Genomic DNA, 13,518 nt, shown 5'->3' on the forward strand with positions numbered 1-13,518 from the left:
CACAAATTAAGTTGGACCTTTCCATAAGATTTAATATACAACGTATCTTTTAGTCCGCCTCCCCTATTCTCACTCAGAAGGTCTGCGGCTGTCATGGAGATTACTGCACTACCATCGACCTCTCATATTAGACTTTGAAATCCTCCATTATTTTTTATCTTTCTGTCCTTTCAAGTCAGACATCCTTTTCCTAAAGAAAGAGATTCAGAATATATTTATCATCATCCTCATGGGGCCTACATCCTGTTTCCCAGCAAAAATCCCTGATTGAACTCAGAAATCCAGGCTTCACTCCTTCCACCTTCCCTACATACCAACCTCAGAAAGTCTTGTGTCTTTCAGGGAGCCTCTTTCCACTGGTCCCTGTTTCCTTGATTTCTATTTCCTGTTCATAAAACCCCATCTCATAGGTTTAGAGTGAGTCCAATGCCTGAAAATGAGGACATTAATAGAAGATTGTGATCTTTTTGAACTGAAGAATTAAAGAATGTCCCCAAATATCTCATTCAGAAGTCTCCTTTCTTTCATCTCTCTTTAATAAGATTCTTTCTAATGGTATTTTCCCTTGAAAGCCAGAAATTCTCTTCCTGATATGCATCACCAACAACTTTTTCCCCAGATATGCCAAAACTGAAATCCAGTGCAGTAAATAAATCTGACTCCATTACTTAAGGGTACACTGACTTGTCTTATATTCAACTCTGATTCTTTATTACATGATTATCCTCAACTGATGAAGTGCTGCCTCATCTATGATTGCTTATAGTTGTTTGCAAGTCTATAGCCAGTGATAATTAGAAAGTTTATTTATATCTATTTTAATCTTTCTGTTCTAACAGTATTCTAGCATTCATCCATATTAAATATCATAAGGTAGTGAATTAAAAATCTCTATGATCAAATCTGGAGAACCAAGTATAATCCACAGCACATCCTGTTGCTTGGCAATCAGTACTACTCTTGTACATTGATGGCCTCTAACAGATGTCATTCCTTTGAAAGAAAATTAACTGTCAAGAACAAAATTGGAAGTGGTTCCCTTACGCCACTGATACTTGTCTAATGCATTTTTAATTTTCATTATACTGGCCATATAGAAATTGTTAAAAATGTGATGAAAGTCCATTAATAAAATTCTGCTCTTTTGAAGGTGGGGTTAATTCAATATGCTAACAATCCAAGAGTTGTGTTTAATCTGAATACTTTTGCAACCAAAGATGAAATGATTGCAGCAACATCTCAGACGTCCCAATATGGTGGGGATCTCACAAACACCTTCAAAGCAATTCAGTTTGCAAGGTAAGTTTTGTTGCCAAAACACCATTATTCAGACAATATAAAAGTGCTGAGAAGTAAGTAAAAGGAAATAAAAGACAAAAGAAAAATGATATGTCCGGAACACACACATAAATCTGAGCTAATAAAAAGTCTCCACTTTCTATAAGTTGAGTATTTTGAGAAGACACTTAGAAAATGAGGCTAAAATCTTTGATTCTGAGACTTTTATAAGATGATTTTGCATGAATTAAATTTCTATCTTGTCCTTAAATTTTTATTTTATTATTAATTTTTAAATTTGTATCAATTAAATTTTTATTTTATGGTTTTGCATGAATTAAATGAAGCAAGATCTTAGCTTAAAATGCCAGCATCATTATTTGTTAATATTTACCAGAAATTTTGACCAATTAAGCTCATGGAGCATTTCATGCAAATTAACAAGAGCTGTAGAATCCTAAACATATGAATCTTAACCAAATTGCATGAGTACATTATACATACTACAATCTGTGGGAAGTGTGGGTTTACAATCATGCAGTGTTCTCCTCATTCTTATCTCAGTTTCTCTTTTTTTTCAGGTCTATGACCTTCATCTTTACTCAGTTTTAACCAGATCCCTTTACAAAAACCTGAACTACTATCCTGTTGTTAAAAAAAAAAAAAAAATGAGAATACACATGCCTTTCCTTATGCCTCCTTCCTGCCTTTTCATCTTGAGCATAGCTTCTTCCTGATACCATAATTGCATTTAAACAGGGTCCGTACTCTCCCTCCACTTTCTTGAAACCTGTAGCTCTGCCCCTAGCTAAGCAGGCCTCTAAGTCACCCCTTGAGCCTCATCCCCTGGGATTCCCTTGAGCATGTGATAAGGTTGAACCTACTCTGCTATTCTGAAACAGTTGTCATGACATAGCCAAAATCTGGGATCATCCCTGCCAACTTTTTGTGAACAATTTTTGCCTAGTCAATGGCTTGTTTTATTTTTTTCTTCTCTAAACAGAGCCCTTTCTTCTTCACAGCCCTTCTCTCTTAGGAATCGCATCCCCTCCCATGGTGTCAACATCAGATCTCTTAGGATTAACCCACTGCTGAGCTGTCATTCCTGAATTTTTCCCCAAAAGTCACATAGACATCAAACTGATGCCGAATATCCTTATTTGGAGACTCAGCTCACTTATCAAATTTAGCGTGTTCTAAACTGGTCACTCCTTCCCCAGAGACCCTCATGACGCTGTCATTTTGATTCATGCCGCAGTCTATTTGCTGAGTCATTCAAAACCTTGTTAGTTTTTTGTATTCTTTTCATTCCTTCTTAGTTCACACGCCTGGTCAGTCACCACATCCTGTCATTTCTATTTCTGCATTTCCCTTTACATCTGTCCTTTTTTTCTCTCAATATGTATATTTTAGTTGCTGCTTCCGCTGGTGGGTGACTCTGCTCATCTATCTCAAAATCAGATTCCCTATAAGGGAAGAAATGATTGGTTTACTCTTTCTTGTCTCTATTAAGATGTCCTTTTGGGCCAGGTCATGTCCCCAACAGCTGGCTGGTCAATAGGGTCAGCTGTCATTAGGTCAAGTGCCCTTCCTTGTCAGACTGAGGGGAAGAACAGGGTTGATAGAAAATGACCTTGATAGAACTAGAACTGCTGAAGGTCCCTGTTTTCACCAGGAAATATGGGTGCGGCACTTTTCCATGGAAGGCATCCAGGGTCCTGGGAAGCTTTCTTCTCCAAGATAATGGTCACTTTCTCTTCAGATGGGACTTGTATCGTTTTAATCATCTTTTTAAAATTTTGGTTTTCTCCCCTGTGCCACCATTATTTCTCAAGCTAAGAGAATTTAATCCTCCTGTTGCCAGGAGAATCACCCAGTTTCCCATACTACCCAGATGCCCAGACTGTAATTACCTGTTTTCTCTCTCTCTCTCTCTCTCTCTCTCTCTCTCTTTCTCTCTCTCTCTCTCTTCTCTGTCTCTCTCTCTCTCTCTCTAAAACACTGAATAGAATTCTGGAACTTTTTCCTATCAAGTGCTGTCCTGTTTCCCTTCACCTTATTTGACTGACTGTCTGTGGTTGCAATGTATTGTTACAAGCATTGCTGGTAATCAACACTAAATGAGATCCAGTATCTCTTCTTAAAAGCTTCACTCATACTTGTGATCTAGAGTATGTCCTAGAAGACACACTTCACTCAAAAAGGATTGGATGTGAGAAACTGTAATTCAAATTGATCTAGCTGAAAACTATAAGACAGTTTTCTACTTTCTTATATTCTATAATATAGAGGACACAAAATACTTTAGGAAATAAAATGATATGCTCAATTTTAAATACACTAATTTTGAAGAACTCCTTACACATTCAACTAAAAATATGCAACACACATTGAATATGTGAATATGAAGATAGAAGAGATAAATTGAAGACAGATCTAGATGTCAAAGTATCATCAGATGAGTGATTAGTTTATCCAAAGGAGTAGGTGACATCACACAGGAAAAAACAAATGTGTAACAAGATGGTCCACTAGGCAAAGAGAAATAGGTTATTGAACAACTAGTTAACCACCTAAAAAAAAAAAAAAAAAAAGCTGAAAACCTGCCTTGTTCCTTGCCTCAAAATAGATTTCAGGTTGCCCAAAAATTTAAATCTAAGAAAATGGAACCATTTTAAAGGATTTATAAAAGTTGAGACATGAGAAGTCTGTAAAATACCTTATCAAATATGAAATATACAAAGAAAAGGGTTAATGGACTAAAATTTGAAAGAAGACCAGTGAACTGAGGAAATTATTTGAAATACGTAGGATGGATATTTATTTTAAACCAGAGGTTAACATATTAACTTCATTTTTTGATAATGAGTCTTTAATTTTATCCACCACAGAGATTTTGCTTATTCAGCAGCTTCCGGTGGACGACCAAGAGCCACCAAAATAATGGTGGTCGTAACTGATGGGGAGTCCCATGATGGGTCAATGCTGAAGGATGTGATTGAACAGTGCAACAATGACAATATACTGAGATTTGGCATAGCAGTAGGTGGCTTTTCTTCTCACTTGATTTATAGTTGATGGATAAATATTCCTCTATGGCAGCATTTTCTTATGAGCTGTGCAAAGTTTATTAATTAAAAAAAGCTATTTACTGTTTATCTGCTCTGCTCCCTGCTGATTTTTAGTCTTGTTAAATAGATAAATGCTGGTAGAAATGTTGCTTGACTTACTTCTCCAGAAGGTCTTTGGCATTGGGAAGTAGACTAGAAGAGACTAAATAGGAAACTTGGAGAATAACAGGAATGACTTTTTTCCTCTTTCTCTCTATTTTAAAGGTTCTTGGGTATTTAAACAGAAATGCCCTTGATACTAAAAATTTAATAAAAGAAATCAAAGCTATTGCTAGTATTCCAACAGAAAGATACTTTTTCAATGTGTCTGATGAAGCAGCTCTTCTAGAAAAGGCTGGGACATTAGGAGAACAAATTTTCAGCATTGAAGGTAAAAGAGTTCCTTTTCAGAATTTTCTTTCAAACCCTTTTTGAGATTTTTATTGTATTCACACATTTGCTTTATTAATGTCAACTTGTGTAGTTTTATAGAAAAAAACTTGTACACATCAGTAAGGAAAAAATTACAAAGAATATAAATAAGTACTTTATAAAGGATAGACTATAAATGACCCATAAACATAAGAAATGTTCCCAAACTTCAGTAATTATTTAAAAATACAAATTCAATCACTTTTATGTTTTACCTAAATGTGCACAGATTAATAATGTTTAATATTACAGAGATTATTGAGAAGTAAAGAAGCTCATACATTGTTAATAAATTGATGAAACATATTAGAATTATCTATTGCAATCATGAATAGTTTCTTCTTTTTATATAATATACAATTTTTGAAGAAACATTTTATATATCAGATCTAAAATAATTTATTTATATGGCCTTAAAAAGTCTGGTCAGGGTAGAAATATCACATATCTAGGCACTCACTGTATGGAGGATTAAACACACTTTAAAGTTGGTAAAGAGTTCCACACTACCCAAATCCTGGTTCCAGATGGTTAACACAACACTCTGTAATAAAAAGGGTATTTTGGTGACCACCTACATACCAGGAACTACCTCCAAATCTGGGTGCAAGGGGATTATATAAATTAAAAGTTCATTGCTATGGTCAAATCTTGATCTCCTGATTATTTATTGGATATGCCTAATCAAATAATTGTATTGCTTTTTAAATATCCTATGGTGTTTCTAAGTTGCTAGCCATCATCAAAATCTCATGTTTCCTGAGAAAATACAAAATTTCTAAGCTGTCCATGCTGATGAGTTTGTGTATTTGTAGTGGCATGAATAAGAATGACCACAATGTAATCTAAAAGTTAAATAGAAATGATTTTGTACATTATCTGCTACTGCAGACATTTTAAGGAGCACTGCTCTATTTTATTAAAAATTACCTCTGCTCATTCTGTGTAGATCATTACTTCTTCTAAACAAGACTAGGTTGTACATTACAGTTTCTTATCTTTATTGAAATGGCAGTCCAGTGAGCACTGGTTAGGTCTTACAGTGCTGGTAATAGGGGCAAGCACCACATATGGACAGCTTCCTACTTGGTAAAGTTCCTCTTAGATATTTAATTCTGGTTCCTGATGGCTAACCCAAATATCTCTCAGCAGATCTTCGTCATTGGTCAATTACGTAGCTTATCCAACTGCATCTGAGATACGTGTGCATTTATCGAAGCCCATATTTAAAAATTAAAAATTCAGCTAGTTTTTCAGCTAGTAATGAGAAATTCTTTTTTAAAATGACTTCAATTTTGACCTTGCCTCATACCCTTCCTTTGTTGAAGGTTCTTTGCTATCAGGAACTTTGTAGGCATGTCATTAAATACATTAATTTTCAGCTTAAAACCAACTATGAACACTACTTTGGAAGTACTACAGATTTCCATAATCTGTTAGAACACTTTCTTAGTCATTTCCTCTTCCCAGAATTCTCCACCTCTTTATATCAAGGTGAACATATTGCGTGTGTGTGTGTGTGTATGTGTGTGTATGAATCTGCATGCACACCTACATTTGAAAACTTGATTTAGTTGCTGACTATAATATGATTTTGAAACTGATTATTTCCCAGGTACTGTTCAAGGAGGAGATAACTTCCAGATGGAAATGTCACAAGTAGGATTCAGCGCAGATTACTCTCCTCAAAATGTGTGTATGCAGATAACTTCAAGCCATACTGCCATTTGACCCTACACTTCCAGACCCAGTAGCTTATACATGAAGTAGGAAAAACAACCATCTAGAGACCAATACTTCTAGTTCCTAGCCATGCTCCTTAGTTTCTTTGTGCTGCTGATTTATCACCTCAGAAATAAAGATTAACAAAGTCTCTCCTTCCCTATTTCAAAGGAATTTTCTATGGCGGGGTGGGGACGGGGTGGAGAGATAATATACAAGGAAGGTTTTCATTGCTACAGGGCTCAAGTCCTGTATTAATGTGAGATATTATCCCTACAGGAATGTCCTTTCAATCAATTAGCTACTGTCTGTCAAAAGTGCAGATTCTTGACATCAATTACATTGTTGAATTCTGAGTTGCAATAGTATCTTTCTCTAAGAGCAGAGACAGAAAATAGTTGAAAAAAGTTTAGGAAAGATGTAAGATAAGATTGGAGTAAAACAGTGTTTTCTTAGCTCAGGGAAGCCCAGTCTTTTTTTCAGAAGCATCTGCCTTCTGGCCTCTATTCTAATTCTATCTAGCATATGAGTGGGTAGTGAAAGGGGAAAAAAATATATGAAGCCCTGAAAAATAGTCAGGAAAAATGTGAACTCAGAGGCAGATCAAAGGACCAAGAAGTGCTCATTCTGTGTCTAGAATAAAAGGTGTGAACTGTTTCTGGATCACCAAAACTTAGAAATGCTGAAAGTTATGAACATCTCCCATAGAAAAAATGTAAATGTATCTGTATGTGGAGAACTTTGCACACAATTCTATGAACCCATTCATGCACCCTGACCAGAGTCCCTAATACTACACTCATTCACGTAATTTCACACTCTCTAATCCTCAAAATGGGACACATTGTTTCCCTGGCTACTATTTTTTGGTCCAGAATCATAGCTTTGATGTTTTCTAAGAGCTAAGGCCCCAAACTTGAATATTAAAAGTCTCCCATGTTGATGAAACCTGCCTTCTGTGAGGATTGGCAGCTTTGGATATTCAGTTTGGGCTTGACCCAATCCACAGAGCCTGTTCCCCTCTACCGTTCCCCGGGGTTGGCCCATGCTTATTTTCCTCCCAAGAGATCAACTGTCACAGCTACAGATGCCTTTTATAGAGTGCTATCATCACACAGATGGGATATAGGAGCCAGAGAAATATTTGAGAAAGAATCAAGAAGAGAAAGGAAAAACACTGACAATAATAGATCAGAAAAGGGACACCAAGACATGCCTGGGAGAGCAGGAACATTCTCTCTCTCCTCTAGGTTCAGCACTCCTGTGACTCAAGTCTGCCTCAGATCCACTGTGAGCTTTCCTGTGAACATGTGGGACTGACAGTTCCATTCTGATAAATTTTAGAGTCTCATAAGGACTCAGGATTTGCAAATATATGTGTTTGAGTAGAAATTTGATGACTGTGTACCTGTCTTACACCAGAACTTATTACAAAAATGTATCTACGTAACATGTAAAAAGTACAGCCCAAGATAACATAACCCATGATAAGGTTTGTTCTCCAGAGCAAATTTATGAAAACAATTTTGAGCTATATCAACATACATTAATACATATTTCCCTTCGTTGCATTTATTTTCTTAAATCTAAATAGCTTATTTCAATGTTTGCCCTACCCTGCCTTCTTATGCATTAAATATGATTTGTCTTAATGATCTTCAATTTTCAATTACTTTAGGATATTCTGATGCTTGGTGCAGTTGGAGCTTTTGACTGGAGTGGAACTATTGTCCAGGGGACATCTCATGGATTTTCAGTCTTTCCTAAACAAGCCTTTGACCAAATTCTGCAGGATAGAAATCACAGTTCATATTTAGGTAAGGTATTTTGAAGCAGTTGGTTCAGCAGACTGAAGTTTCTTTCCTTTAAACTAGGTCCTTGTCAGTTCAACAAAGCCTCCGAAATACCATCTAACTGACATATCTGTTGTTCATATGTATGTTGCTTCTTTGCCAATCAGGTTTTAATTCACAGCTGCTTAATAAAACATTTGTATTTTGCACTCCAATCCCTATGACTGACCAATCAATTGCAATTCCCAGAATGTGATCGTGTCTCTCTAAAATAGAAATAGTGGCCAGGCACAATGGTGTACACCTGTAATCCTGGTGACTCAGGAGGCTGTCAGGAGAATTTTGAGTTCCAAGTCAGGTTCAGCAATGTAGCAAGGCCCTAAGTAACTTAGCAAGACTCTATCTCTAAATAAAATACAGAAAAGGGATGGAGATGTGGCACTATTAAGCACCCCTGAGTTCAATCCCCAGTATAAAAATAAATACATAAATAAATTTTAAAAATAGAAATAGTTTGTAAAAGTAAAAACAAGTGGTAGTTTTATATTGTTTCAGAGTTGTCAGGTGTTTTTGTTCCAATTATAAACAGCCACTGATTTTGAGTACCTACTATGGGGCAGTTTCCTGAGATGGTTATTCTATCTATATAAACATTTAAATCCTTCTAACAAGCACTTGAGAGCCATTTTATCTTTTGAGACTGAGGGATAAATAACTTGCTTTAAGCTAAACAACCAAGTAAGTGGCAAAGCCACAGTTTGAACATAGAACTGTCTAATTCCTGTGGCCTGGGTTCTTTCCATAGTGCAACATTACCTTTTAAATTCATTCGCTCATTCATTCAAGACATATTTGTTTAGTGCCAAGCTCATAGGTGGCTGATGAGGACAACCTGGAATCTAGGGCCAGGTTTGTAGATAGAGAGAGGCCCTCCTCTGCTGGACAGTGTAAGAAGTGAATGGGCAAGAGCACTCCATCATAGAAATAGGAAGATGTGTCCTCAGTGACATACCCCGGAGCACAAGGAACTGTGCTCCACATCTAACGTAAGGGACTTCTGATCATCTCTACTAGCTGTGCAAGCCTCATCTGGCTGAAATATTCAGTGACACTCACCCTGTGATTCCTTCTCTCCTAGGTTACTCTGTGGCTGCAATTTCTACCGAAAAAAATGTCCACTTTGTTGCTGGTGCTCCTAGGGCAAATTACACTGGCCAGATAGTGCTATACACTGTTAATGAGGACGGCAATGTCACAGTTATCCAAGCTCACAGAGGAGACCAGGTAAATATCATTGTTTATTGGGTGAAGTTAATTTTACAGACAACTGGGGCAGGTAGGGAGTTGGGTGGGTAGAAATGGGAGCTAACATCGATGGAGTGTCTTCTCTGCGTCTGGCTCTGTGATTGGAATTTTGTACGATCCTTACATTTTCACAATGATACTAGAACATCTGCTCTCCACTTTGATAGGTTACTGAGAGTTTAGAGGGGCTTTTAGGAAAATGCAATTTTAATGGTATGAAACTGCTATCACAACCCAATCTCATCTGCCGCAAGTCCATGCTTTAGTTATACACCAATCCATATTTCTGCCTGCCCAAATGAACACTATGTGGCTATTGTTTAGTCACGGTGACAGGCACCTAACTATTGTTTTGTGGACAAACCCACAAGAGGAACTGAGATTCTGGAAGTGAAATGGTGACACGGGAGCAGTAGATTGTCATAAACTGAGCTGCTCTGGGTCTGTCAGGGTGTCCTGTTGGCCTTGATGTTCCTGAAGGTCAAATACCTCTCTTCCATTTTCTGTTGATGGGTGGTCATTTGGTCATTAGACCCTATGGGGAATTCTGGTGTCACTCAGGAGCAAACGCCAGTTTATGGGCTTCTGTTTCAGTTCTGCACTCTGGTCTTGGTCATACTTGAAGTGAACATCCCGATCCCCAGCAACCAACAGAAAGAGGTTTCCTTCTTTGAGTCAGAGAAGCTAACCACAGACTTCTGTTCTCTGGAATTAATTCTGATTCCGCTGTTCCTGTGGATTTTCTAAGAGTAAGAAAACCTGCAGGGCACAGGGGCACACACCTGTAATCCCAGCAGCCCAGGAGCCTGAGTCGGGAGGATTTCGAGTTCAAAGACAGCCTCAGCAATTTAGCAAAGCTCTAAGCAACTCAGGGAGACCCTGTCTCTAAATAAAATATAAAAAAGGGCTGGGGATGTGACTCAGTGGTTAAGCACCCCCTGGGTTCAATCCCCAGTACCACGAAAAAAGATAGAAAAAAAAAGAGTAAAAGACCTGAGTTCTTGATTTCCTTGACCACAAACTAGCTATGATCACATACTTTCCCCTCCTCTTTAATACTTTTAAAGAAGGGTGTTGAATATTTTAAAGAAAATCTTATGGAAGCAATAATTTCATATTAATTTCTAATCCTTAAAGAGGTAGGTATTTACATAGGCATATAATGAACAAGGCTGAGTGGGATGAATATCCAAATTCCCAGCCTCTGTCATTTCACTGTATCTCCATCCAGTCCTCCTATACCAGTCAATCTGGCAGCTACTCACCTGCCCCAGACCAAACCATGGACATTTATGTCATTCATGCTTCCCCATTTCTCTCCAGCTAGAAAGTCCTTAAGATGCTATTTTAATAATGCTTTATCCTTCGAAGCCTTCCTGACTTCAACGTACCTAACCACTCAACATTTGGAGCTTGCCTGTATGCAGTATGTTTTTTTATGGAAGCACTATTATGTATTCCTCTTGCCTCTACTCCTGCCCTTCTCTGTAAGACACCTCACATAGTTACTAAAGATTTCTCTTATAAATATGGTCTTTAGTTTACCATCATTAGAAATGAGGTGCTTATTTACAACATTGCTTTTTGGGATCACTCTTTCCAGACATTTCATCAGAAGGTCTTCTAATGGGTCTTAAAGACACTTCCTTAGTGATTCTTGTGCACACTGCTCTCCATCTGTTTTGTTTTTTTTGTTTTTTTTTGGTACTGAGGATTGAACTCGGCCACTGAGCCACATCCACAGGCCTATTTTGTTCAGACAGGGTCTTACTGAGTTGCTTAGTTCCTTGCCTTTGCTGAGGCTGGCTTTGAACTCGAGATCCTTCTGCCTCAGCCTCCCAAGCTGCTGGGATTATCGGGGTACACCACCAAGCCTGGCTCAGCTCTCCATGTTTGTGTTCCTAGCATCTTTCAGGTTATAAAGACTCCATTTTTGTGCATTGAATAAGTTAATTAAAGTTCAATGTGATGTTCAATGTATATGAATCCTAGGAATCCTGAGATTAATATGCTTTACTATTCCAGATTGGCTCCTATTTTGGTAGTGTGCTGTGTTCAGTTGATGTGAATAAAGACACCATCACAGATGTGCTCTTGGTAGGGGCACCAATGTACATGAATGACCTCAAGAAAGAGGAAGGAAGAGTCTACCTGTTTACTATTGTAAAGGTAAAAAATTTTTTTAAAAAAGCAGTTTAATTGGTACTGATAAGAAAAGGTAATCTGTATTTTGAAAAAAAAATTACTGAATGATAATTAATTTGCATATAGAGTTGGTTCATGTTTTATTAATTTTGAGGATGTCACCATTAAGTAATGACCTTAAAAATCATGTCAAAAGGCATAATTAGAGTTAAATGTATAGTGTATTGCCACTTTGCATGAGAAGTCCTTGAAAACATATTCTCTTATAAAAATAAAGTCATTTTAAGTGAATATCACTTTTTAAATACATACACACAAACATTAGTGCCTTTGCCAAGTATCTCGTGCATTTTTATTAGTGCACTATAGATATACATAATGTTGGCGTTCATTCTGATGTAATAATACAAGCATGGGATATAATTTGCTCCAATTCAGTTCCCAGTACTTCTTTCTCCACCCTCCTCCACCTTTTCTTCCCCTTCCTCTACTCTACTTATTTACTATTTATTTATAGTTTTTTTTTTTTTAATTAGAGCATTATAGATATACATAAAGGTGAAATTCACTGTTTTGTATTCCCATATGTACATAAGAAACTTTGGCAGTTTCACTCCACAGTTCCTCTCTTTTCCTGTCCTTCCTCCCTCAGCTTCAATCTCCTTCCTCTATTCCACTGGTTCCCACCCACCCCCTTTTTTGCCCTTATATTTGTCTAGCTTCCACAAATGAAAGAAAACATTTAACACTTGATTTTCTGGGCCTGGCTTATTTCACTTAGCATGATGTTCTCCAGCTCCATCCATTCACCTGCAAATGCCATTTCATTCTTCTTTACAGCTGAGTTAAACTCCATTATGCATATACGCCACATTTTCTTGATCCATTTGTCTGTTGATGGGTATCTGGGTTGATTGAATAACTTGGCTATTGTGAGTTGTGCTGTTATAAACATCCATGTGGCTATATCCCTATAGTAGGCTGATTTTAGATCTTTTGTATGTATACCAAGGAGTGGAATAATTAGGTCATATGGTGGTTCCATTCCTAGAGTTTTGAGTAATATCCATACTGCTTTCCAGAATGGTTGTACTAGTTTGAAGTCACACCAACAATGTATGAGTGAGTATACCTTCTTCCCCACGTCCTTGCCAGCATTTATTTTTGTTTACTTGATAATTGCCATTCTGACTAGAGTAAGATGATATCTCAATATACTTTTACTTTGCATTTCCCTGATTGCTAGAGGTGTTGAACTTTTTTTCATATATTTGTTGGCTATTTGTGCTTCTTCTTTTGAGAACTGTCTCTTTAGTTCTTTTGTTTATTTATTAATTGGGTTATTTGTTTTTTGGTGTTAAATTTTTTTGAGTTCTTTATATATTCTAGTTATTAATCACTTGTCTGAGAAGTAGCTGGCAAAGACCTTTCCAATTCTGCAGGCCCTCTCTACATGTTCTTTATTATTTCCTTTGCTGCACAGAAGATTTTTAATTCAGTGCCATCCCACTTATCAATTCTTGGTTTTACTTTTAGCACTTTAGGAGTCTTGTTAAGGAAGCTGGTGCCTGTGCCATCATGTTGGAGTGTTGGCTCTACATTTTCTCCTAGCAGTTGTAGAATTCTGGTCTAATCCTAGGTCTCTGATCAACCTTGAGTTGGCTTTTGTGCAGGGTGAGAGATAGAGATCAAGCTTCATTCTTCTACATATGAATATCCAGCTTTCCCAGCAC

The 13,518-nt window shown here is 37.2% G+C and overlaps 1 protein-coding gene across 2 annotated transcripts in view; it reads left to right on the top strand.

Moving 5' to 3' along the window:
* Itga2 (integrin subunit alpha 2) overlaps nucleotides 1-13,518 on the top strand; it is a 95,256-nt gene that overhangs the window by 49,579 nt on the left and 32,159 nt on the right. For both annotated transcript variants that reach the window (XM_047555032.1, XM_047555033.1), the window contains exons 7-13: nucleotides 1,151-1,299; nucleotides 4,170-4,320; nucleotides 4,614-4,779; nucleotides 6,436-6,512; nucleotides 8,221-8,359; nucleotides 9,474-9,619; nucleotides 11,666-11,809. In XM_047555032.1, coding sequence (XP_047410988.1) covers nucleotides 1,151-1,299; nucleotides 4,170-4,320; nucleotides 4,614-4,779; nucleotides 6,436-6,512; nucleotides 8,221-8,359; nucleotides 9,474-9,619; nucleotides 11,666-11,809 — 972 coding nt within the window. The remainder of the gene's footprint in view (nucleotides 1-1,150; nucleotides 1,300-4,169; nucleotides 4,321-4,613; nucleotides 4,780-6,435; nucleotides 6,513-8,220; nucleotides 8,360-9,473; nucleotides 9,620-11,665; nucleotides 11,810-13,518) is intronic.

This window comes from Sciurus carolinensis, chromosome 6 (assembly GCF_902686445.1).
Source record: "Sciurus carolinensis chromosome 6, mSciCar1.2, whole genome shotgun sequence".
NCBI classification, from domain to species: Eukaryota; Metazoa; Chordata; class Mammalia; order Rodentia; family Sciuridae; genus Sciurus; species Sciurus carolinensis.